This window comes from Manacus candei, unplaced genomic scaffold (genome assembly GCF_025592945.1).
Source record: "Manacus candei isolate 608988 ecotype Guabito, Panama unplaced genomic scaffold, ASM2559294v1 h1tg000014l, whole genome shotgun sequence".
In the NCBI taxonomy this organism is placed as follows: domain Eukaryota; kingdom Metazoa; phylum Chordata; class Aves; order Passeriformes; family Pipridae; genus Manacus; species Manacus candei.
The window spans coordinates 4299220-4327012 of record NW_026138062.1 but is presented as its reverse complement, the minus strand read 5'-3'; the positions used below and the strand labels follow the sequence as shown (position 1 = coordinate 4327012).

At 40.7% G+C, this 27793-nt stretch overlaps 1 protein-coding gene across 6 annotated transcripts in view; it reads right to left on the bottom strand.

Moving 5' to 3' along the window:
• Nucleotides 1-14835, bottom strand: part of ABCC4 (ATP binding cassette subfamily C member 4) — a 147020-nt gene extending 132185 nt beyond the window's left edge. For 2 of the 6 annotated variants that reach the window (XR_007903380.1, XR_007903379.1), the window contains exons 1-2: nucleotides 14629-14835; nucleotides 1408-1518 (exon numbers count right to left, since the gene is read on the bottom strand). Coding sequence is in view for 4 of the 6 variants with exons in the window: in XM_051780581.1 (XP_051636541.1) it covers nucleotides 1408-1518; nucleotides 14629-14702 (185 nt within the window). In the remaining 2 variants the exon portion in view is untranslated. Of the gene's footprint in view, nucleotides 1-1407; nucleotides 1519-6384; nucleotides 7701-14628 lie in introns of those variants that run through there. The other 4 variants (XM_051780581.1, XM_051780582.1, XM_051780584.1 and 1 more) reach the window with 3 other exon arrangements.
• Nucleotides 14836-27793: the final 12958 nt, after the last annotated feature.

The window sequence follows — 27793 nt, the reverse complement described above, 5'->3', positions numbered from 1 at the left end:
GAGGGCTGAAATGAGTCTAAGGCATGAAGCCAGTCATTTGCAACAAAGCACACAAGTTCAAAGCATACAGATAAGAAAACATTTTTTTATTTTTACCCTCTTATTTTTTGTTACAAGGATTATAGAGTTATTGTCTATAGGCTTCAGAATCAGAAATGAAACTCTGTAGATTCTATGGGGTTTACTGGTTCAAGAGAAATTTATGAATTCTCTGCTTCTTGGTCAAGTACACCCTTTTTTTTTCCTACGTGCTGTATTTTCTACCATTTGCTGACTAATGGGAAGTGTGTGCTTTTACTGCAAGAATCACTGCAAAGAGTTCATCTTCCCTTACAGCAAACTCCCTGAAGACACAAATAAGGAATTTGGCAAAGCTCTCCAGCTACAAAGACTTTAAAAACAACAACTCCTACGAGCTTATCACCTACCCTCTTTCTTCAGTTAACTCATCCAGAACAGGATGAGGTAAGACCCGGTCAAAACCTTTCATTTCTGGATTCTTTTTACTTTTTGAAGAATGTCCCAACCCCATCAAATTACCAGGAAAGCCAATTTAACTTTGTTTTCAGTATAAAGGCAAGAAACAAGGCCACACTTTCCTAATACACAGGCCACCTTTTATTAGCAGACACCTCTTCCTCTGATATTTAACTAAACATTATCTGAAGACAAAAACCTTCTCTGTTGCACAGTTCAACTTGCATAAACAGCTACCCTTTGAAGATATTTCACTTAAAATAAAAAGGTAGAACCTCCTGGGTCTGTAACAACATGAATTATAGTATGCAGTCCATGAAAAAGTATTTATAACAAAATAAAGACATCTCTGAGATGCAAGCTTTTAGCTGTTCAAGGCATTTTATCCACTTTACCAGTGAGTGGTGTATTTTCAATATAAATATATTTATATGCGCACATGTATACAGGGTACACAGTTGTCACTTAATTCAGTTTGCACTCAAACCCAAAAACAACAAAGAAAAAAAAACCCTAAAACTCTTTTTACCCACTTTTATACAGAGCAATTTAAAAAGTTTCCACAGGTATTTTAGCACAGGCAAGAAGACTCACACTAATTTATTAAGAATTACTGCAGTAACAGTTGATGAAAAGTCTTCTTTTCCAAGCATTCTGCAAAGTATCAAATTAATTATAAATGACATAATGGAAATACTCTAATACACTTCCATTATGTGTAACTTGAAAAAAACTGAAAAGTTTCTATGGCAAGCAAGTTCTCTTACTTCTTATTACTCTTAATTCTTCAGAATTTTTAACCTTGTTAAATTTTACAACAACCTCTTTTAATTTTAGAAGTAAGACTCTCACCTTCAGCAGAAAAAGATACAATGAAAGAGAACAATTGTCCCCTTCCAACCCAAACTATTCTATGATTTTTCTCCTTACCACTGCAATTCCTCTCCAAGTTTCTTTGAGGAATCTTCTGGCAGCACTTTATACATATCATCTTCTTCAAGCTTCCGTTTATGGCCAGTAATAAATAAGGGATTCAACCACCTAGTTAAATACAAATTATTAATAAACTGATCAGCAGACTGAAAGAATAATTACAAATTAATTTAATTAATTTACCCCTTTCCTTCCTCCTTCTGAATCACTCAACATCCATTTATTTTACTGCACTTTTATTTAAGAATTAAGTCAATCCCTATTTTACAAATGGGAAAGCATTTCCTATTTCCTAAAGCTGTTTATGCCCCAGAGCACCTTACTCCCAGGCATCCAGACAGCCAGCACAACTCTTCTTGGTCTTAAGGCAACTGTTTTCTTACAGTGTTTCCTTATACTCAAAAACCCCCGAACTTAATCTAACTATTAAAATATTGACAAAAATAAAATTGTAATACATAATAAAAGACATTTTTTGAAACATTTACTTGACAAGAAAACTAGCCGCTGTTCAACTGCCATCTTGACAAGTATTAAAGGTCAGTAATTTAAAGACAACCACTCAAATGTAAAAATGGGTAAATAATGTATTATTACTAGATCTCAGCTATGTCTGGAAATATAAACAGAAGCACGCTGACACGATGTGCAGATTCAAAAAAGGAAAGTACTGTCTAACAGCTTAATTTCCTTAGTGGACAGATTTTCAAAAGCCCTGTATTTTATGAGAGCACTGTGAAGATAAATTATAATGGTGATACCATAGGTTTGTTGAAAAACACTGTGTTGTTAGATCAAATAACACTATCAGAGAATAGCAAGATTGGCTTTTATGCATCCAGATCCTTCTTCGAAACCGAAACACAGGTCAAGGAGGTCCAAACACTTTCAGCTGTGCTTCACAGAGCCAAGAGATGCATGGCAGAAAGCACCAAAGTGACCAAGTTGCTCATGAGATGGAGCAAAATAAAATGACACATCTGAAACAGGCATGGTTTAGTGGGAACAGGGGAGTTAGGGAACTTGCAGTTTTCCACTTTGTCTGTCTCTCTATTGAATCCATGGTATTGGTTTCCAGAAGAAATGTGGATTTTGGCACTCAGGCTTACGACCTACAAGTACTTTCTCAATTGGTCAACACCATCAAAACCATGAAGTCAGAGATGGATCTGTTTTGGAAAAAATACTCTTGTACTCAAGGCAAGCTGTTTGATCTCAATTGCCTGTGAAAGTTCTTAATTGTTGCTTAGTTTCTGATAATTATTCCCCAGCTTCACCAACACAGCTCTTACTCAAGCATCTGGTGCACTAGGTGAAGTGTATTATTTTCTGGAAGGCCTACATATGAGAATTCAAAACTGGGACAGTTTACAACAAGGGCATTTATTTATTCATGACCACAATGGTGGTTATGAACACTTACCAACTAGCTTTACATTTCTTGCTCAGACATGTTCCAACTATATTTTGTATACACTGGCTTATAAGCAGTTTGTTGATTAGAGTGGGTGGAGGACCAGGCTGAACCCTAAAGAGGGGGCTCAGAGAGTTTCTTCAAAGATAGGACTGTTGCAAAAACATTTCTCCCAGGCTCCATGGCAAAACTCCATGTAACAAATGAGATTAATGGTGTTTTTCCTTCACTACTTAGCATGTTAGCACAGTGTTTTTGTGACTCATTCAAAAATTAAGTCTCTGTCTTCAGAGTGGCACTTTGATGCCTAACAGCCCTTTTTAAACTCTTGGAGTGAATACTATTTATGTGAGCTGTTAACTCCTCAATGTATGCTAAAAGTACAATTAGAAAGTACTTGTCAGACAAGTCTGTTACTTGGATTGTATGGTCAAATAGCATCAGCACCCAAATCACTGTCACAACTTCCCTACAGCCCCACGGCCCCTGACAAAAGGTCTCAAAGAAGAACTTCTGCCTGGTTTGACACAAGGAATCTGCTCCGTTGAAACATTTCTTCTTTGGCCTCCATTCTTGCAGCTGACCACAGGTAAAAAGCAGAATTGATGCAAATAACCTCAAGGCCATTCAAATAATTGTTGCCTGCTGGACGAGAGAGACTCTTTGCTCCAAGACAGAGGGTTATGGGAAAGATCTGCAGACTTCAGTTGACTCATGAGACCGATACCAAGTGTTCCGGCTCTTGCAACATCAGTATTAGCCAACGGTGTACTCCATAAACAAGCCACAGGTCTCCTTTCAGACACAGAGGCTAGAGTGAAAGTTATCTTTCTCAACTACTCTAGCATGAGAATCAGGATGAGCCTTTTCAGGAAAACACAGGGATAAATCCTTCCCCCATCTATGGAAATGGATACAAGATTCGACTGGCTACTGCTGCCAGAGGTAGTGAAAACAAAAATCATTCTGACATTTAACAAGGAACATAAATAGGATAATTATTACAGAATCACAGAATGGTTGGGGTTGTTTAAGAATGGACATCTGGAGGTCAGCTGATCCAACCCCTGCTGCTCAAGCAGGGCCACCTAGAGCTGGTTATACAAGACAATGTCCAGACAGTTTTTGAAGATCTCCAAACTGGGAGACTTCATAACCTCTCTAGGCATCCTGTCCCAGTGCTCAATCACCCTCATAGTGAAAAAGTGTTTCCTGATGTTCAGAGGGAATCTGCTGTGTTTCAATTTGTGCTCCTTGCCTCTTGACCTGACGCTGGGCACCACTGAGAAGACTCTGCCTCTGTGCACTTTACATCCTCCCCTCAGGTATTTATATATATACTGATGATCTGCCCCTGTTCTTTTCCTCTCTGGGCTGAACAGCTCCAGCTCTATCAGCCTTTCCTCACAGGAGAGATGCTCCAAACCCTTCATCATTCTTGTGACCCTTTGCTGCACTCTTTCCAGTATGTCTGTATCTCTCTTTTACTGGGGACCCCAAAACCAGACTCAGGACTCCAGCTGTGGGCTTATCAGTGCTGAACAGCGCATACTGCTACATGCCATTATTGGCACATAACACAATGCACAGAGGAAAATAAAAGACACTTTAGAAATATACTTAAACATACACTTTTAGAAAACAAAACTGCGCTCTTAATGTTGCTCCGCAGAACACTGCTCTTCTACTTATACTTTTCAAAACACTGTGAAAAGCCATAGGCAGGCAAGAGGAAGAACAGAACAATGCTTCTGTTGAATGCAACTGCTCTACCCTGATGGCAGTTTGATTCTGCACTGCAGCCACCTGCAGCAGATAGTGCTCGCCACAGACACAGTGTAGTCCCCGTGGCAAAGCAAGCAGCTGAAGGACAATGATATCAAGTATACAGGGTTGCTAGAGACATCTAGTTTACTCTTTGTCCTTAAACTCTCAAAACAACTTATTGATGATACACCCACCTCCCTCCACTGAGTTCTTATGGTTTGCAGTAAATCCCTTCCGCCCCCCCTTCTCCACACCAATCACTGTACATACTATGTGACTGAATTTGAAAATTAAGTAGCAGATACGAGATGACAGTGCAGGGTAAAAACTGCCAAAAAAGCCTCATGGTTTTCAGATTATTAGTTCCAGTGAGACCTAGTGCAACTCCAAAACCTTTCACATTTTTCTGCCAATTAAAACCATAATTTTGAAAACAGTTATATATTACACTACAACCTCTACATTAACATTAAAGAAAGCAAGGAAAACCAATCCAGAGTACACAGGAAACTGTGGTAATTAATTCAGTGACTCATTTACTATAAAGGACAACGTGAGAAAGACTCAGCACAAGCCCACACTTCTATACAGTTAGGAAAAAAACGCATTAAAAAGCCCCAAAAATTTTAAAAATCACCCATTGTTGAGCTTTCTGACTAGTCTTCCCCAAAATACTCATCTTCAAGAGCTATTGCTATGGAGGTCCTTAGGAGTACAAAAGCTGCTTAGCAGTATGTTGTGTCACTGTAGAGTATACTTGAAGATCCTTAGAAGAAAGTTGAAATTTTTTCATTTCAAATTACATTTAGTCCTTCAACAGCTTTTATCCCAAGAATGAGGTCTTCTGCAAACTCTCAGAAGAAAAAAGAGTTCAAGCTTCACCGCATCACTGATGCATCCTGAACTTTATGCTGGAAGGCCTACTTTCAGACAGAACACCTAGCACATGTTCATACTCACTGAAGTTTCCACCACGATGCCACATGCAGATGACGCCCTGTGGAATCCCCAGCACTTAGAGCACAACTGAGACCAACCTACTTCACACAGTCTGCTGTTACTCAAGTCACAGGCTGGTAACAAGCAAATCAACCAAGCCCTTCTCTTGCCTGAAGGCTTAGTTAAATTAGAGAGTGCTGTTAAGAGGACTGTTAGAGGAAGCTGGCAAATAAAGCAATGGCCTACATAAGGAATATCCCTGAAACCTCAACCTAGCCATAAAGGAAGACTACTCTTTTGGAGTGGTATGGCTTTTGTCCAAACAGAGATCAGCTAACACCAACTTGTTCCAGGGGTATAAAAAAAAGGCAACAGAAAAATAGGATTTATGAAACCAAAAACTGTGCAAACTGCATTATTCTTTCATAAAAAAGGGTTAAATAATAAACAAAATAAAAGATGACCTAGAGAAATGGAGGGAATATACAGACAGTGATGCAAACTACTCCTGTTTCCCCAAGGATGGACATAAAATGGACTACCAATCTATTTTACCTGAAGAAAGGCAGGAGCAATGCAGTGGGGAAGAAAGACTCACACCTCAGTCCTACATTTCTGTATTTCTTTACGAAGAAGCAGTTCAACTTAAAACCAGGACGCCTTAGTCACTGTCTTCACTTTTCTCAAATTTACTGTTTGCTAAGTATTTTGAATATTTGTTTCTTAAACATCGCTGTATCTTAATACTCTTTCAAAACACGGGGTTCACATGATGCCTTTCAAAGAGCTTAGCCAAATTTTTCCTAGCATGAACTACACATAAAAATGTGAGTATCTGTAAGACTCCCGAGTACCTTCTGTTCTGCTGGGAATGTCTCTTCTATCAAGGCGATTAGCTGATCAAAGACAATCAGCCTGGAAAAATGCCCAGAATTTGTCCCTGTTACTGCCAGAATACTGATGTCACTAGGAATAAAGATTAAAAAAATACATTAAAAAAATCACTCTGTAACCTGGTGCAAACCAAAGAGAGAGACAACTGCAAAATGGTAACTCACTGCACTGGCCCTAAAAAGCTTTTCACCTCTGCAGCAGTATCTTGGGTATTGACAAAAAAAGAAAGTGATTCATTTCTGAAACAGCAAATACACAAAGATCATAATATAAACATTCACTTCCTGCATTTCCCTACTCCTGGGCCCTGACATTACACACCCTTTCAGATTACAACACAGTCAACCAGCCACAATTTACTTGTTTGCTTGGGAAAGTCCAGTTTTTACCATCTGTAATTAGAGCAACTCCACCAAGATTTTGGAAAGCCTCTAAGATCTGCAGAAAAAGTTAAGAGAATGTTTTCTAACCCTCCTAAGAGAAGTGAGACCTCAAGGGGACATCTCAAGTCATCCCCTTCTTCACAGAGACAGCATGTAAGAGAAACAGGCCCAGCTATCCAAAAGGTAGGGTTATTAGGCATCAGACTAGTCATGCTATTGTGTTTCATACATGAAATAAAATTTCCTAAACAAGAAAGCTTTTAAATTAGGTTTGCCATTGTCCCAGAATAAATTCCTATCAGCCGAGGAAGAAATACATTACAGACAGGTACATTAAACTAACAGCAGTGTCCAGCTCAACTGGTTCATTAACCCAGGGATGGGACCTGCTGTGTCTCTGGATTTGTATTGTGTCCAGCTTGTAAATGCTCAAACAGTACCATTCTTGCACTGCAGAGCAGACTTGCAGAGCTTTCTAGAAACTCAAGCAAGTTCTTCATGAACTGAGAAAGTCTGTAAAATAACATCAGCCAAGAAGCATCTGCAATTACATTACAAAGCTAACACAAATAAAAAATGTCCTAAGATCAACAGATGTGTCTGTCAGGGCCCTGGGCACACCTACAAGCCTTAGTTGCCTTGATGAGCCCCACAACAGTCGACCCCACAGTCAGGCACTCACATATTACGGTACCTTCCGTAATACAAGTGAAAAATTTGGCTCTCACCAGTATTACAGTAGCTCCTGCCTTATTACTGGACAAATCCGAAAAATTAGACTACACAGACTACTTTTCTAATTAGCAAAATCTTTTCTTTTTGTCTTTATTTGTAATTATAGGCAGAAGTTTAATTTCTGGGAAATTTTACAGCACCCAATCAAAGCCACATCCAGTATACCCTCATGATCTAATGCCTTAAGGAGGTGGTTTACGAACTGCATTTTCCCCATTCCTCTTAAGCTTATTTGTGCATTACATTACAAGCATCATCTGTTTACACTCAGTGTCCAGTTATTTTTCAACAGTTGCACAGAAGAGTCTTTGTTTACTCAAATTCTTCCGTAACACTAGGATTTCATCTTGTTGAGTAGCTTGAAAGCACTACTTCAACTACTAAGCTTCTCTTTAATCACCTACTTTGGACATGGGGTTTTTTGGTAAAGTAAAAGGTGTTTCCTCACAGGCCCTTTGGGTTATAAATCCACTTTGCTTATCCCCCTGGCTTACCTCAGGTGTCTACCTGCTTCGCTGTACTGTTCACTACTCACCTTCATGACTTGAAGTTCTACACCAGCAACGCAATTCCAACACTGTTGTGTGCTTGCCCTCAGTCCAGAAGATCACTGCTGGATGGGATGTACAAAACGAAGGACACACACTGACAGCCTCCAGTGTTATTTTGCAAGAATTCATAAATACTCTAGGCAATGGTTTATGGTCATCATGTGATTATTTTTTTTTAAACTTCTATTACACATGCTCATCCATTCTCATCAGTAAGCTGCCTTTTCCCACTTCCCCCTATGAAGGCAGCTGTCCACAAGCAATAATAAGTTCTGGTATTTCTTCAGATGCTTTTCAACTAATGTTTTGGTTGCAACTTCCCTCTCTGGCTTACTGTGACTTAAACAGCAGATTTTCTCATTGCTTACAAAAGATAAAAATAGGAATACAATGAAATTACTTCAAAGCCATATTAACTGAAAAACACCCTTCAGGCTTTCAGTTTCAATACCAAAATGTATTAACCTTTGATACTCAGCTCCATCTCATCTTCCAAGCTGTTGCTTATCCACAGCACAGTGTAAGCAGCTAAGCTGCTGAACACCCCACTTTCTGGTGCTGACAGTAACTCATTTGGTATTTGACTGCATTTATTGCAGGCTGTTTTCATGCTGTTCATCTACCCCACATCAGCCAGGTATGAAATTACCTTATTAATCTAACATACTACATGATATTCCAGGTGGTAAGAAGAAGAAAAAATTGGGCAAGAAAGGAGAGGGGGAAACATACTGCAACTAACATTTTCTGCAAGGCCTAGAAGCAGGGAATGGAGAGATAGCATCACCTGTACCTGACTATCACTAAAATATTGGTTCCAAACCCAGCATCCAAATGCCAAGAAAAATATCCAAAATACCAAAGATTTGATGCAAAGGTCTGAAGATTGTTCTTAAGAATAATAAATTTTAGTATAAGATATTTATTGAAGTAGGACCTAACGGTGGCAATTTCTGTATTAAGGTGCTTTCTGGTAAGCAATGGAAATAGGAAGAATTAAAATCCCCTGTGCGTTCACACTGATATTACAAGCAGTTGGGTGCCAGGGATACAAAACAAACAAAGTAAAATAGATGATTGGTCTTTCTAACCTTCCACTCCCAAAATCTAATGGGGTTATCTCCCTCCTCCCCTTTACATAAGGTCTTGTGAATTTTCAAGAAGCAGGGTGGAGAAATTATTTTTGGAAAAAAGAAAAAAACAACAGTGTGACATACTCCTAATTTTGAAGTTCTGCAGAAATTAGAAGAGAGACATTTTCTCTCACAAATGATAGAGCGGGCTTTACATAAGCATTCCAAAGGCAAACTGTGTTTCACAGTTCATCTAATTGCGTATCTAAGCACAGATATTTACAGTAGATAGCAAATGCTAACATTCTGAAAGTTTATACACTCTCATCATAGTGCATATAGTCTATCTAGCACTCCTTAACAACATATTTCAATTTTACTAGCTCATAAACAATGATTTTCAAATAAAATCTTCTTTTGCATAATACAGCTTTCTTGAAAATAAACAAACAGAAGTTAAAAATGAATGCTGTAGTTCAAGAGACCAAATGATTCAAATTTGACTACAGGACACTAAATATCTGACAAACGAACAAACATGGCATTATGTTTAAAAAAAGTTGCATGTGTGATCCTCAGTCTTCTTTCAATGAGGAGAAAAAAAGAAGCGTGATTTCAGTCTTTGAATACTGAAAATGTGTTTTCTGTTTATCTATATGAGTTTCTTACAGTACCAAATTGTCCTCCACCAGTAAGTCAGTAAATTAACAATGTTAGCTACCTCAGAGATCTGTATAAAGATACATCACCATCACCAATTTCAGGCACTGACAGTGGGAATTAACTATATACCAGGCAAAACCCCAGGCAAGTCGCAAAGCTTGATGCTGCCTGATATTTTCATGTGAAGTAAATGTAAAATCTTCATCACGGTCAAATCTATTCACTGATATAATAAAGAAGAGAGATCAATTTTAATGGTGGCACTACTGGAGTCAGCTGGAATAGCCAAGAAGAATAATGAATTCTTTCCATAAGTTCTTTCAATGAAGGGCAAGAATGCTTTTGAGACAGTCAAATCAGAGGACTAAAATGCAGTACTTAGGCTTACTCAGAAATCCAACAAAATCAGTCAGTGGTCCTTCCAATTGTAAGTCATGGGGTGGAAGAGGAAGAAGCTATTTACACTGCTACAAGAGAGGTGTGTGACATGACTGCATTCGATCAGACAAGCTGCTACGTACTGTGCAGTCATCACCGAAAATCTCGGGATTTACACGTCTATGCTTACCCCATTCAAGTCACACTTAAAACCAAAGATAAAGATTTCTGATTTACTCTTCTCCCACTGCACTCAAAGTCAGAGCCATGAAAAAGACTTAGTGGTTTTGTCATTTTCCCACAAGCACACACTTAGTAAGCCAAGAACAATGCTGTCAAACACCAAGAGATAATGGTAAACAATCATTGGTTTATTCCTTGGAATCATAACTGTGTGGATGCCTTGGAGCAAGTTTTCAATTCAGGTTTTAATGCTGTTACTGTAATGGCAGTTGCCACATGTCAAGTGATGATGTAAAAAGGCATCCAGCCTGAGGATGCTGAAAGTGTCCGGTGCTCCAAAGAAGCCAAGAACTTGTCATAGTCATGGTGAGTCTGTGACAATTAAGTAATTATTATTATTATTAAAAATAAATTATAAATTTATATGAAATTTAGAAGGACTTTAACTTATTTTACTTCTCTGAACAAAAATGCAGGATACCCTTTCCAAGGCGTTCCAGTTTATTATTAACACGATAAAAGTTACCCGTTTTTTAAAAAATTTAATCACAGCCTGTGTTTTGTAACTTTCCACTAAAGTGGGTTCGATGCCTGAACAACAGAATGCATAAATATCCAACTGCTGTATAGGAAGAGCATCTTTAATAACTCAAGGGAACAAATGCTATAAGCAAATAAAGATACACTTTCTAATTAATGAACATGCAATTCTTATGTACAGTTATTAATTTAATAATCCCCACTATCCACAGCAGAAACAAAATGTGAAAAGTGTTATTCTCAACTGCAGAAAGCACAGACTATAAGGCTTTTTAAACACTTTCTATAACGAGTAACTGTTTAAACATGAAAAACACTGGACTGAATTCTCTCTTCCTTGGACAAACCTAAAAAAAGAAAGAAAACCCTCCTACTCATCCTTTAGAACTCTCATTCTCACCAGCAAGTTGAGCCAGCAACAAAAAGAAAACCAACCCAAGAACAGACATGAAGTAAATCAGAAATACACCCAAACTATAAGTGAAATACCAGTCAGAGTTTTAAAAAGTTTGGTGAGCATAGAAACTTGTGACTGAAAGCTGGGGTTACAGTAACATCGGAAACATCCAGAACATCGATATGGGCTTTGATAACCTTATCTTAATACGGATAATTCAGTGAGAGACATAGAAAATGAGAATATTTTGCAACTGCCCTGACCTTCAAACTTCTGTCATAAGTAGTTTTAATTCCACTAACATCCAGACTAACATTACACAAGGCATGTATTATAAAAATAACAGTATTAACACACAATCCAGATGCTCCTCTTTCCCATGGATGTACTACTAGAGTGTTTAATGTTCATCATGCTCATACTTGCCAAAGTCACAATCCAAAAGCAAGAAGACAAGCTTTGAACAATGGGAGAAGAATGCATCTTCAGCCTACACACTCATTATCTGAGTTTTATAACTCAATGAAAACACGACTTCCTTTCTCCTGTGAGCTTGATCCTGTTTGCACCAGGCAATAATTTAAGTTTTTATTCTGTACCACTGGCAAAAAATCAATGACTCCTTAGAATGGCAAAACTGCACTTGGAGCAAAAGATAAGCAAAATTAAAATACAAAGGACTCTTGCCTTTCTATCTGCAATACCCTACTTTTTATCCCTATTGACAACCAGCAGCCAACACCTGGGATTTGGAGAGCAAAGCAGGCACACTTGAGCAACCACATGGTGGTGGCTGCTGCTACTCACAGGACGGCCCTCCTCAAGCACTGTTTTTCCAGTTCTCCAGATGAAAAGATCTCATAACATCCTGAGTGAAACAGTAGCTGAAATGAAGCAATACTCACAAAGCTATCAGATGGCTACACTCTTTGTAGAAAGGAAGAACATTTCTTAAAGCTACCCGTAAAGTTAGCTTTATAGCTAAATGAAGGGGCATTTTAACACTTCCTTAATTTTATGTAAAACACTATGAAATTGCAGAAAAGTGAGAGCCCCTGCTTACTCAATTTAACCCACTGCAGATATAATTTCAGCTCAAAATTTTCACCACAAAAATACTAATGCTCGTTGACTAGTAAATAAGAATATACTGGTGGTAATCATGATCACATGCAGCACAGGTAAGACACTTTAAAAGGGTATTTTCACTGCTATGAATTATACTGCTATAAAACATAAAAAACAGTACATTAGGCAACTTCTAAAGTTTTGCATATCCCACTAAACCCTTTTTTCAACGGGTTTAGTGTACAGCTGTACACTAGCATCTGACTGCAAAGCATGACATCCCAGTTAATGGACTTTTACGAGGCCTATCATCCCACAAGCACAGACTTTAACCTACTTTTCCCTTTTCACAATAAGAACCTCCAAACATGTCTAGGGTAAAAGCAATCTTTCAGGTGCTGGCCTAAAACTTGGGAAATTTAAGGTACTTCATTGTTGCTGCTGAACACTTCTCTGCAATACATGCAGAGCAATGCAAAAATCCTAAAAAAGAACAACAGGAGCAGTCAGAAAACCAGCTACAAGCACTGCACACTTCCTTTTTCACATCTAGCTGGATTGGTTTTGGCAGAACTACCAGTAACACCACAAGATCCCAGCAAGGGAAAGGGAAAAGACAAGAAGCAGCTCTGGAATGCTACATGGTCAACTGAGATTCATACCATTCTGCCTGGACTTCCCAGCAAAGCTGTTTCCAACATGGGCACCCCCACTGTCGAAGAAGAAATTAAAAGTCAAAATGCTGAACACAGGGAGCTTTGCACAAGCATACAAGCTGGGTTTTGGGGGTTTTACTTACTTATTTATTTTACTCTTTCATTTTGCACATGGTAGCTCTGAAGACATATCCTTGATTAAAAAATATGTTTAGCTAAAATTTATCAGGGCTTTTAAAATCCCCCTACCTTCCAAAAGGGACTTCTGCACCTGCTCAGAGCTGCTTATTGGATCAAAGAGTTTTTTACTTGTCTTTCAGAGGCTTCCAAAAAAAGAGCCTCACCTGCCATGCTCTCTCTTCCTTCCCCCTCCTCCATCATACCACACAACACAGCATGTGCGCCCTGGTTCAGGCTACAGAAGGTGAAGTAGGATAAGCGCCACCTCTGTAAGTGCCCTCTTCCAAATGGAATCTGGTAAAACAAAGAAGTTTGATGCTCTCCCGTTTCACTGTGCACATCTTTTCCTATTATATTTCAAAGCAACTAAACTGTTGAGCTGCAATTCCTCACCACTTTGAGTACAAATACATACCCATGCTAAGGTCCCCACTAATAAAAGAACAAGCATTAACTTTGAACTAGTAGTCACTTGGTCCCGCAAAGTTTGTGACAACACCGCCACAACCCCAGCCTTCGCTCTGTGACACCTCAGGCCCCTGCAGAGAGAAGACAGCCGAAGCGTGGGTGGGAGCAGCCAGGCTGCTGCCCAGCGATCCTTTACACCGGGAAGCTCTCGCGCAGCTCTGCGGCTCAGTAACCACCTCACACACGGAGGGGAAAGCCCCTCGCCACTAGCGAGCCCAGCACGCCTTGCCGGGAGGAGCAATCCCTGCCCACGACCCGTTATGCAAGCGGGGAAGCAGAACAATGGCTGGGAGCAGCCCTGCACCCAGTCCCGGACAGGGACGCCCGGGCCAAGAGGCAGAGGAAGCTCCCGTCCTCCGCACATCTCCCGAAGGAACCAAACACGTGCTGGAAGGGGGCGATAGGGCCGCGCTCGGCGCCGCCCGGCCGGCTGAACGCTGCCCTACCCGAGGTGGGCAGGACCCCGCCTGCGGTCTGGGGCCGGCGCAGCCAGAGATTATCGCCCGGTTGTCGCGGGCTACCGGGTTCACCTCAGGAGACCTCGCCTCATCTGCGAGCGCGGGGCTGCCCCGGCCGGCGGGGCTGACCCTGCGGGCCCGCGGGGGCGGGCGGGCTGGCGGCAGGTCGCGCCCGAGCCGCGGCTGCACAGTCACCGCCGGTAGCGCCCGGCGGAGCGCGGGGAGCGCCGGCCGCCGCTTCCCTTCCCCTTCCCCGCTCCCGCCTTCCCGCCGCTGGCGCGCCCGGACCCTGCCGGGAGCCGTGCTCAAGAGAAAGCCGGGCGGCCCTCAGGCAGGGCTCAGCATTCCCGAGCGGCCGGGCCAGGTGAGGCCAGCGGGACTCAGCCCCGACGCGGCGCCTTCCCAGCCGGCGGGCACCACGCCGCCGTACCTCCGGCGCTGCCCTTCCCCCTGCCCTCCGCGGGCGCTCACCAGAAGAACAGCCGGGAGCAGAAGTTGGCATCCTGCAGCGGGTTGGGCTTCTCCTCGCGGGGCACAGCTTCCATGCCGCCCGCCACGCCGCCCCGACCCGCCCGGCGTGCGGCGAGGGCGCAGGACCACGAGCGACTTCCCAGCGCGGAGCCGCCACCGCTCTGCCGCCGGCCGGCGCTGTTTCCGGGAAAGCCGGCACCCCCGCCTCGGCCCTCCGCCCTCCTCCTCCTCCCGCCGCCGCCGCAGGACGCCTCCTGCCGGCGCGGCTCCCCTGCGGAGGCTGAGGAGGCGCCGGGCAGCGCCGGGAGCCGCCCAGGGCGAGTCTAGCCTCCGGCTGCGGTACGCGGCTCTGCTCCCGCTGGTTTTGAGCCCGTGCGTGTCCCTTGCTGATGAAAAGCACGTCTTCAGTGCAGGCAGCGCCAATCGAGACGCCCACCCGCCTTTCTTTGGACGAAAAATCACGTCGCGAATCAGAGGCGAGTCCGGCTTACCAGGACCAAACACCAGCAGAAACGCTTACTGTCACCGCGTCTTATCATTTGTTGTACATTCTTCTATTGAAAAACAAAAACCAATATGCAACTCGTCTTTTAACAATGTTTAGGAGATCTTGGCGGTACAATATAAAGTGGCTAATTAATTCCAGGAGATGGTTCATCACTGAAATCCACAATTCTCAGAAGTTCAGCAAATGATCACCACACTTCTCTCCAGTCATGTCACCTGTAGCCTGCCACAGAGACTCTGATGGAAAGGAGTAGAGGGAACTGCAAGGGACCTAAGAAAATAGGAATGCGTGACATGTACATAAAGTAACCAAAGACCTGCGAATCTCCATGGCAGAATGGTTCCCTGCCATGCCATTACTTCTCTGCGCCCTCAGAAGCACAGGATGGCTGAGGTTGGAAGAGACCTCTGAAATTCCGCTGGTCCAACTCCCACTGCTCACGTGTCATGTCCAGACAGCTTTTGAAGATCTCCAAGGATGGAGACTCCACAATCTCTCTGGGCAACCTCTGCCAGTGCTCAGTCACCTCTACAATGAAGAAAGTGTTTACTGATGTTCAGAGGGAACCTAACACAGCTCGGCTAAGGGAGACAGGGAAGTCCACCCAGGAGATCCAAAACAGATCATAGGTGGAACAGGAGTGAACATTTTATTAAGATGGCTCCCCCTTATATGGGGGAGCCCGGAGAATCTTCTGGAGTATTACTAACAGAAGAAGGAGTTTGCCATAGGAAGGATTGCAATTGGATACAAAACAAAAGTGGAGGGATTACTATTGAATATGGATAAGAAAGGGGCTCTTGTCAGGGAACCAGCCATTGTAAAAGGGGTGAAAAGGGGGTAGGATTTTACCATACAACATGGCAACTTTAATTTAACATTAAACTCTAGTTCAATTCATAAAATCCTTTGTTTATAAGTCAAGTCCGTAGTCCTTAAACAAAGTCTTCTTCCTCTGACGATTCTTTTAATGGTGCGATCCATCTCTGGTATGCTTCTTTTTCTTGTTCCTCATCTCGCACAGGAAACCTCCTGTTTTTCAGTTTGTGCCAATTGTTTCTGGTCCTGTCACTGGACATCACAGAGCAGAGCCTGGCTTTGTCCTCTTTTCATCCACTATACACAATAATGCGATCCCACCTGAGCCTTCTGTTCTCCAGGCTGAACAGTCCCAGCTCTATCAGTCTTTCCTCATAAGAAAGATAACTAAAGTCCCTTCATCATGCTTATGGCCTTTCACTGCAGTATCTCCAGTACATCCATTTCTCTCTTGCACTGGGGAGCCCAGAACTCAACACAGGACTTCAGAGGTGGCCTCACTTCTGAGTAGAGGAGAAGGATCACCTTCTCTGACCTGCTGGTAACACATCCTCACGCATCCCAGCATACCTTTAGTCTTCTTTGCCACAAGGACATATTGCTGGCTTGTGTTCAACTTGGTGTCCACCAGAGCCCCCAGGTAGCTGCTTTCCAGCTGAATGGCCCCTAGCCTGTACTGGTGCCTGGGGTTTTTTCTCCTCAGGTGCAGGACTTCGTGATTCCCTTTTTTGAACTTTATGAGGTTCTTGTCAGCCCATTTCTCCAGCCTGTTAAGGTCCTTCTGGATGGCAGCAGAACTCTGGAGTTTTATGAGCCACTCCTTCCAGTTCTGTGTCACTGTCCGTGGAGGTATTTAAGGACAGACTGGATGTGGCACTTAGTGCCATGGTCTAGTTAACATGGTGGCATTAGGTCATAGGTTGGACTTGAAGATTTTAGAGGTCTTTTCCAACCTAGTTGATTCTGTGATTCCATGACTCTGTGATCATCAGTAAACTTGCTGAGGGTGCCCTCTGCCTCATTATCCAGATCATTTATGAAGATGTCAGACAGTTTTGGGGCTAATGTTGACACGTGATGTATAGCCCTAGTTACTGACTTCCAATTAGACTTCGAACAACTAATCATGCCCCTGATCTCCTTACCAGTCCAACTGAACCAGCTGTAAGATGGACCATCCTTATGTTCCTTGTATTCATTTCATGCTCCCAGTAGCAACCAGCCTTCCTGCTAAAATACATTGCAAGTGAAACAACTGACAGGGCTGGCATCTGACTTTCATGACAGGCATCGGAGTTGACACGTTATTGAGATAAAGGAGGGTAGGGGCTATATATTGTTGAAGAAACAGCATCAGTTCGTGCTTGCAAGAATGTCATCATAACCATGTCAGACAATCAAGCTTAATCTTGCTCTCAGTGAACACCGATGGGGCTAGAAACAGCATGCTCTGCTTGTGCACAGATGGTGTGCCACAGAATTTTGTGAGCAATAACACCTGTCAACAGCTGCCTGTAGATCCTACCAGATTAAAACAAGGAAAAAAAGGTATGGAAATGATGCAGTGGTTTGAAAGGGCAGGCTTTAACAAAGTAGTGCTTATGTATTCCAGAACCTGAATAATCAATTTAAATAATCTCCCAAAATATTTGAGGAAAAGCTCTGCCCATCAGCAAAATCTGACAGGTTTAGATTTCTGTGAAGCAAATTTGTCTGACTAGGTACTTATAAGAGAATTAAAAGATATGACAGCCCAATGCAAGTCCCAAAATGTTAAGTTTGGGTCAAGCAGTAGGAGAAAGGAAGATGTAAATCTTAAAACTGACTTCACCTTTGTTGAAGTAGTGCAATGAAAGATTATAGAAACATTTCTTAGTTTGGGCAAGGAAGTAGTAGACTAGTCATGAACAAGTAATATATTTTCAGAGTACAGCTAAAAGTATTAAAGAAAAATACTACAATAACTTTTTTCAATATTATTGTAATGATGGGAAAAGGGAAAACCTTGAGAAGTATGTTTTTCCTTTGCCAGCATTATCAGTGATGAATGTTGACAGTACTTAATTTTAAAATAAATAGTAATGTTCACTTCTAACTCCAAAAGAAAGACACTCTACAAAGTTTTGAAGAAGGAAAAACTACACGGGAAGAGGAAAATAAAATTCCACCAAAAAAAGAATATCCTGAAAGCCAAATTAACCTGTAACTCTATCTGCCAAGTGTGCAAGCAACAGTTAGGAGCTGATGCAGTAAAAAGGTGTGAAGCTATTGGCAAAAGAGTTGCTCAAGAAAGCATGAAACTGCCCATGGAGAGGAAGGGAAAATAGCACAGTAATTAAATTAATGATCTTTCTATTTTAGGAATCAAGAAAAATAACTGCTAATTTATCCATTGAATATTTTGCTATGGCAACAGTATACTCACATGGAAAGAGAAAGATATGTGACAAACTAATCATTGTGACTTCATAAATCTAAATTGTTGTAGTAATATGGATAATGGTCTAGCAAAGCCAACTACTCAAATAAGGTAATAGCCAACTTAAGGCAGTGGCATCTGAATTAAATCTGTTATACATATACATTGTTCTAGGAAAATAAATTCAGATCACAGAGAATGTCAGAAACCTGCAAGCACGAAAGATTTCAAATTTAGTCAGTGCACAAGAAAGACAATAGTCACTAAATAAGCATCTTTATGATGTGTGGCCTTATACCTTCTTTGCTCTACTCTCTTCTCATTCTGAATACAGTCAAACTGAAAGATTTCTTCACATGCATTTTCTGTAGCACTTATCACTAGAGTACGAAGAGTTCACAAACATCTGCTTTTCTCAAAATCCTTAGGAGATAATTGAGGAGTTTCAACTGATTTCCAGATGGTGAATAAAAGCATGTGGATCTTAAGACGAAATATAGGCACTGATCCTGATTATGCAATAGGACCCTAAAGCTTAGTCTTTCAGAGAATGTAGCACTATACCTTTATCCTTTCAGGCCAGCAGCCATTGATTTCAGGGCTGAACAGTTTCTCCATATCATACCCCAGGCCCTTGAGACAGAAACCTACAAAATCAAGAAGACATGGATGAGTGTGTCTGAAAATTCTCTATAAAAGATTTGCTGAGCACTACATGGTGTCTCTGAGGCAGTATTAGAGGGACAATCAAATACAAAGCTGTTCGAAAGACATTGGAGGAATTTGTCTTCCAAAGACAAACTATGATAGCAGAATGTCAAGGCTTTGCAACTGTATATTGTTTGAGTGTAATGTTTTTGATTGAAGCCAGGCAGAAAGGCAGACCCTATGCCTGCCTGACAAACCAAACAGACAGTGTTGTATCTCACCACACTGCTGGCAAGAAAGCAGACTGTCCCGTTGGCTGAGAGCCCAGCTTGTCACTGTCCTGTGGCCTGACTCATCATCTGGCTGATGTATCCACTGGGGAATAGTTTCTCATCCTTCTGCAATACAGACATATTGGCCTGTTCTTGTTCAGCTGCAGAACAGAAATGTCAGTGCTGCAGAAGCGATCTGTAATTTTGCTATTTCAGTCTGCTCATCCGTGCATAATGGCAACAGTCTTTCTCAGATGCTTTTCCTATTTATCCTTGTTACCCACGAACCATCCCTATTTTACCCGTATCTTTTTCTACATAATGTGGTTTTTCATTTGTACTAATTAATGTATATATTCACTCTCCTTAGAGGATGATGCAATTCAGGTTCCTAAGTATAGACAGCTTCTTACATTTTAAATGCAGTAGGGTATTTCACACAGCCACAATTTACCTCTCCAGAAGGTTTCAGGTCTTCCTTTAACTGTGTTGTACCTGCCTATCCCATGGTGATGTCTCTGATGCCTAGTTGCCTATATTTAAACAACTGAATCTCACCCTTATCATCTTCTCTACCTAAGCAGTCTGGGTTTTAAGCCAGAGTGCTCTCCATCTTTGACTATCACATTAAGTTTATTTGGCCAATGTGATTCTTCCTAAATAATTTTTATTTTCCATTCAAATTTTTCTGTCTAAATGTCACACACACACACACATACATGCACACACAATATTTTTGCTAACTTTCATAGTTTAGTTCTTTTGATGTTTGACCTCATTTGCTTTACACAAAAACTATGTTAAAATCATTTATCCATAGAAAATAGTTTCTATTGATCATCTGCTAAAATAAATTCAAACCAGTTCCTTTCTATTTGTAATAGAAAATTATTCATAAGTATTTGATTCATTAGAAAAATATCGGAAAAGGTTGTACTAAAGTTAAAACTGACACACCCTACCACCTGTTTAGTTGCCCCTAACAATTTCATCTCTTGTACTTCATGCACAGATCCTTAGAGATTGATATTTCTGTAGGATGATTTGGATAAGCTTGCAGCAGGCCTTCAGCATCATCTCCCTGTGCTATTAGTTAAAACATTGACTCGTGTATTTACAATATTGCTATCTTGAGCTACATAGTCCTCTCTTCTCCACTCCTAAGCAGCTAAGAGCTCATTTCATTGTTTTGCTCTCACAAGGTAATAGACATTAAACTTCTTGCTTCTATTCATTACAGTTTCAAGTCTTCCATTTTTTAAACCACATTTCTAGTATTGATAATACAGTTTCAGAGGAGCAAAGCCTTTTGTTAAATTCTCTATCAATCGGTATGTTGCAATAAATCTTACACTTTATTTGCCTTCTTCTTATTCTCATCTCTTGCTTTTCTAGCTTAATACTAGTGCACTGCCCAGGATAATCTCCAAGCAATGGTGAATTACAGTAACAGAAAAATTAAATTGAACTAGTTTCAGGGCAAAGGTGAGTCAGTAAACAGAAAACAAACTACTGCAAGTGTTGTGCAGACTGTGACTGATAGCCTAGGGAAATGGAGACTTCCCATCCCTGACATTTGTAAAACAGATTGCTTCTGTGAGGAGCAGAGAGTTGGGTTTGATGATCCTTATGGGTACCTTCCAACTTGAGATATTCTATGATTCGTTGATTCTATAATCTCTGTCATGATGTTTGCTCAACATAGGCAACCTAGTCCAAGGGTAGGAAGTGGATTAGCTGACCTCCTGACTTCTGCAATTTCTGTCAATGCCAGTGTCCATGGACTGATTTGACTAGGCAAGATTGCCAGGGTGTTGCCACGACTTCTAGAAAACAGAGGGAGAAATTCCTTTTTAAAACGTCGTCTCAAAGCCTGGGGGTGACTAGTTCACTTCAGTTTGTATAGATCTGATTCCAGTGTTACTGTGCTCTTGCTATATGTTATGTTATGTTATATGTGATGTTATGCCTAAGAGTTTTTTCTTGATTTTCTGAAGCAAAATTTAGGACATACAGCACTGAAGAACATAGAATTCAAATGGCTTTGGTAAGAAAGCTCTGTTTTCAAAAGTTACTGTGAAGACATGTAACAAACTAACAGCAAACAACACTCTTCCACTCTAGTTAGTAAAACCTGTGCTTCTTTCAAAGCTTTTATTAATTAGAGTATTCTTTTGCATTTTCCACATTTATTTATGTGAATACAGTTTCCATTGCATGAACTCTTTCATTCAACCTAAATGGGCAAAAGGGAGGGGAGAGAAATCAGAAGTGGATGCATGGAAGCTCTCCCTTACCTAAGGAATAAAGAAGAATGGAAAAGGCAAATGGTGAGCACTCACAGATTTACAAGCCACAGAGCAAATCAGTCAGAAGGTCCACCATTATAGCCCAGACATTTCTGGTTATTCTTGAAGCCGCTGTGCTTCCGTGCTAAAATCAGGAAAATAGATGTTGTACAGATGGTCAAACAAAACTTCCTTTCTTTCCAGAAGAATTCTTTTCCCTTTAGTAATAACACAAGTAATCAACAAGCTCCAGAAGAAAAAGCACGTAAGTCACTTTCTGAAAGAAATATCACCTTTGAGGTCATCTGGATCCTAATTGTATTTCATTTGGCATTGCCAGACTGAAGTTTAAGAAAGTTATTTTTGGCAATAGCAAGGGGACAGAAGGCAACACAGACAAATTCGTAAGTTAGTCCATGGATCTTTTTTCCTTCTGTAACATAAAACCACAGAAAACCTTACTTAAATTGAGTGGCACAGTGTAGCTTTTGCCTTACTGAGGGTTACCAACTATGATGGGATGTTGAACAAAATTAAAATAACTTCTCTTTTTATAAGACAGTACTTCTGACCTCAAAATAGAAACTGCACATGTTGACAGTAGAGATCTTCAGTCTATATATTTTCTTCAAATAAGAATGAACATAAAAAATATGATAGCTGTTTTTCACTCTTTCTGAAATGCCTTAGTAGTATTTGCTACCATCAATGGACTAACCAAAAGACTAATGTCATCCAGCATCATGGATGAAGATGGAAAAGAGTTAGAATACTGTTAGATTAATAATATTTAGAGATCATAAAATCACATGTTTTAATAGGAAATGAAACACACTTGCACTGCACACTGCAAACTTGATTTCTAACTTAGCTTTGGAAAACAGAAGGCACAGAAAGGGACCAGGCATAATTTCAAAAATTTACCATTGTTCTTCATTTTTCTGGTGACAAAGGAGAGGACAGTTTACTCAGTTTTCAATAATTTCCTGGAAAACTAGTGGCTCATGGAAAGGGGAAAAGGCAATTCTGTTTTAATGGAAATAAGGTAAGGCCAGCAGAGCCATCTTCAAATTATATCACAACTGATCTGGGTATGAGGCACTTACCAGCAAGTATAGATAGTCAACTCAGAACACAAAACACATAAAATGACTGCACACATAGTTACTCTCAGCTGTGGCCAACACAGTCTGTCAACACTGTTATCACTTGGTCTTCCTTAGCTCTTGGCTGCTTCACCAGGGTCTAGCACATGTAGGTCCACAGCCTGACTTTTTGGCTGGGTCACACAGAATTTCCACCTTTTCATGGGGCACCCACAGTTTGAGAAGAAACAGAAGTTTCTCTGACACTTCTGGGCACAGCTGTCAGCAGACCATGAGTTACCTGCCAACACAGAGCTCCCAAAAGGCAATTTTTTTATCCACATGTTCTTAGCCTCCTCACATATCCACACACTACTGGGCAAGGCTCTTCTTCCTTAATTCTTTCTTGGCAGCCTGACGCCTGCCTGGAGTTTTGCAAGCATGGGTAGACTACATACCAAGAATATAGGAAGCCTTTCTGAATCACATGCATCTTGTGAGTCAGAATTTTATAAAATTTGTAATGTAATTATTGTATTTGTGCTAAAATCTGCCTTTGTTTACTTTAAAATGGTAAATTTAAGCCCAAATACTACAAAGTATTTTGTCTGGAGAAAAGGATGCTCAGGGGAGACCTTATAGCTCTCTACAAGTACCTGACAGGAGGTTGTAGTGAGATGGGAGTTGGTCTCTTCTCCCAAGTAACAAGCAATAGGACAAGAGGAAATTACCTCACGTTGCACCGGGAGAGGTTCATATTGGATATTAGGAAAACATTTGTCACCGAAAGAGTTATCAAGCACTGGAACAGGCTGCCCAGGGTAGTGGTTTAGTCACCATCCCCAGAGGTATTTAAAAGATGTGTAGACGTGGCACTTAGGGACATGGTTTAGTGTTGGCCTTGGCAGTGTTAGGTCAGTGATTGGACTCAGTGATCTTAAAGGTCCTTGCCAACCCAAATGATTGAAATGCTTATAAATATTGACTCAGAGGCTCCAAGTATATATTTTCCTGTATTTAGATTCTTACAACACCTTAATCGCTGTTGTATCTAGACACAAGTTTAGTACCACGTTTATTCTTGTTCAAGTCTGTTTTGATTTAGTGCAGCTTCAGGCTAATATGCTCACAGCTGTGTTTAGGTTAGAGAAAAAAGATTGGCGTAACATATATTGCTGTTAGAGCAGAAGGCAGTGAGGTCTTCCTTAGTGTTCCCATACCATGACTATTTGTTTCTCAACCTCAGACAAAACGAGGTGGAAAATTTTGTCTCCTACACAGGGAAGCTTGCTCTTCCAAAAGGGTGTTCTACTTCCTCTGTTATGGGAAGATGTTTACCTTGGTTGTTTAGGCATTTATTTAGATCTTCAAGAACAAGCAACAGTGTACTTGGAGGGCAAGAACTCAGATCTTGCATTTAAAAATAGTTTGTGGAAGACAAAGGAGAGAACAAACCACAAACATGTTTATAGTATTCCATGTTACCTTGGGAATGTGCACTTTGCACTTAGACATGAAGCCTTCAGCTCATAGGAAATACCATGAAGTGCAGAATACAAAGAGTGGGTATAGTCCAGAGGGAACAGGCAGGTATGAAAATGTAAAAAGAAAAGAACTGCATGGCTTCAGATGCATAAGACCAAAATAAGTCACAGTCTCCTATTCTGTGGGAGATAAGAAAAAGAACTACTTATGTTTGCACAAATGCACAAAAGGTTATCATTGATGAGAAATTCAGGAGTACTCCCATGCTGTGACTTGAACTGGCACAATGTAAATTTACACCTTCTACTCTTACTGTTAAGCTGTGGAGCATTCCTGGGAATCCTGTGGCCACGTTTGCATTTGTTACATTTTAATCATTTTCTTTGTTATTGTGAACCTCCTTGCCAAACACATCTTACTTCCATCATCAAATCCTCTGCCTGCATATTCATTCTTATAGCTTTTCAACCTTCATACCGTGTGTCAGAAAGACATAAAAAGGCTGCAGATGTTTTCAAAAGAGGAGTGGTGGTTCCAGGCACAGCACAGGAGGAGAAATAACCATGAAGTTAGAAATGTCAGTGTAAGAACAACAGCTGTGGCAGTAAGGACTACTAGGTGAACCACAGAGAATAAGAACAGACAAAGGGCTGGAGGCAAGTATTTATCTAAGGCTCAGGGAGAATGTGGATCCAAGCTGGTGCCAGAGAGAGAAGGAAGGAAAATGAAGTAGTTGATAGAAGACTGAGCATAATTTAAAAAAAAAAAAAAAAAAGAGAGAGAGGTGAGGTTAACCATGAAAGGGAGACAGGAAAGGAGGATTGTTGTGTCAGGTTCTAAGATGACCAGCAGATGGTGAAGTGTGGAATAGGGTTTGAGTTTCTGCCTCAACCTTAGTCTTCCGAGCATAATCCACAGCAGCTCGATAGGCACTCGCCAGGCCCCAGTACAAAGCAAAAAACTGCATATTTGGGTCCTCGTAAGAAAAACACCCTTCTGCCAGGAGAAGGAGAGGGACGAGAAAGACAACAGGGTTTACTGGACTGTGTGGGTTCGATGGCCTGGCACATCGAATCCTCAGAGATACCAAGCTCTAATAGATACTGGCGCGCAGTGTACATTAATGCCCTCAGGACATAAGAGTATAGAGACTGTTTCAATTTCTTGTCCAACAAGCCCAGTGTATGCATCAGGTCCTGGCAACAACTGAAATTCAAGACCAAGCTGACAGAGAGGAAACTGCTTTACAAATACCATCAGTTGTGACCCGAGGCAGGCAGGAATAGGTGGAATAAATTTGTGTGTATATAGACTCATATCTCTGTGCATGAGATGGCTTTAGGCTGTATCAGAAGTCATAGCTGTAGTTCTGTTTCCATAAATAAATGCATTTCATACCCTTCAAAATACGCTTCACAGCAACAAACTTATACCATCATCCCTCCTGACAGAGAAAGTCGGGGCTGCCATGTATGTTCCTTTCTTGTCCAGGTCATCTTCAAAGGAGATGACCAGCCATCAGAGAGTTGCACAAAAGTATCACCCCTCTCTCTGGAATAACTAAAAGGAAATACAAAAGATTTTCACCTCCCAAGTGCAGGCAGCACCATGATTATCCTTTCCCAACAGGAATCAGTTTTCCACAATCCTGCCGTGCTGCTAATAATGTCACCTGTGCTGATGGCTTTTCTCCCTGCCCTTCTCAACAGAGGAAAATGGAGAGTAAAAAACTTTAGTGAACTCTGTTCATTTTCCTACCTGGTAACCTTTACAACACAGAGTTTAAGAGGATTGGATAAATCACTGTCTTCATACTTTAAAGCTGAGCTCCTTTGGAGATTGACTATCCTTTTCATTCTTTAATTGTCCAACACTGACACAGAGCTTCTACTTCAGGAGCAGAATTCCCAGGAGCTACATTATCACAGAAAAAGAATAAGAGTAGTCTTGCCAGCTTTTGTTCTACACATTAAACAATGACCCTTTGAATGAGTCATTTAACCTGCCAAATTTTTTAAAGTGTTTTCCTTTAGTAATTTTGGAAGAATGATATTTCCTTATAGGAAGGTCATTCTTTGAAGGAAGAAGGCCCACCCAGGGTAAGACAGCCATGGCATTAGTAATTTCTGCATTGGAACATTTGTGAATAGGTGAACTGGGTAAGAGCTCTCCACTCTCTCCTGCAGAGTTTTTATTCAGCAGGAGTGACTCAATACACCCAGCTGTTATCTTGGACATGTCTGCACATAAATTAGACTGATAGTGCCCTAATAGGTAAATAGGAGTAAATAGGACTTTCAGAAATCAAAACAAAACATGCATCCTACTGAACTCCATGTGGGCTCCAAAGCCTCAGGAAAGTCCAAATATGAGATACGTCCCTAAGCATCCCTGCAGCCTTTCCTTACTCAAAAAGATTTAAGATGCTGGAAGTCCAGAGATATAAAGTGGTAGATGTTGTCCCTTCAGTGTGAAATAGGTGACATTCTATTTGAATTAGGTGACATTTCAGATAATGTACTTTTCTCTGAAGTTGTGGCAACATAACAAAGGAAACATGGAAACATAGTTCTCATCTTTGCCAGGGAAAAAATTACACATCAATACAGTGGTGATATAATACAGCCTAATGCCATAAAAGCCAAGCTGATACAAATCTGCATGTTTCTGGTGCTTCCTTACAGTAGCTGGTAGTTTAGAGTTTTAATTCTAGCTGAGAACTATTACAGTCATAAAGTAAAGTGCTTAGGCTAGGCACATCCTTAGCTCCCTAATGGGACATGATGCTAAAAGCATCATTTGAAAAGTATGTTTAGGGTGGGCATACTTTGTAAGAATGACAACAAGGGATCAATAGAGAGAGAAGGAAAGTACATGTTCTTTAGCAGATTGCAGCTTAAAAGGCCCCACACCTAAATTTCATGTCAACTGAACAACAAGAGAAGATATCAGAGAGAGACCTATACTACATTTCTACAGCTGGAGAAGTCTGTAGTAGCAGGGTTCCTAACTCTGTGGCTTGACCAGTGAGCTATCACAGCTCCTAACACTTGTACAGTGAAATTTTAGCTGCAATGGCAACCATTTTTTTCTGGTTGACTGCACTGGTTCTATTAAACCCTTTTTATTTATGTCTCTAATCTAAAAGGTTTCTTTGGTGAAACTGTTAATTTAAAGGTTTTACTACCTAATCATGCAGCATCTAGCACAGTTCAGCCCTGGCCTGGATGAATGGCAGTATAATTAAATAATAATAAATGTCAGGACGTAGAGAATCAAAGCAGTAAGGGAAGTGGAAACAAGGTTGCTCTTTTGGCAGTTAGACAGATGGATGGACCTATGTGAATGATACTTTTTTAATTATTATTTGAGGATAATTTCAGGGTGAAGAAAGCTTTTTATTCAGGCTGAGAGTCTGAGCACTTTACGTTTTTTATCTTAAAAGAAATCTAGACTGAACAAGTGATTTCAAATAGAAGAAACAAAACATTTTATTTAACATGAATATTTTTCTTGGCTTTTGCTGTTCTTCTCAATTTGGATTTTGTTGGACATGATTCTGTGAATCTAGAACAAATTGTCTTGCCAGAATTACTTTTTTTTTCCATAAAAGACTACTGAACATTTTGCATCATAAATCA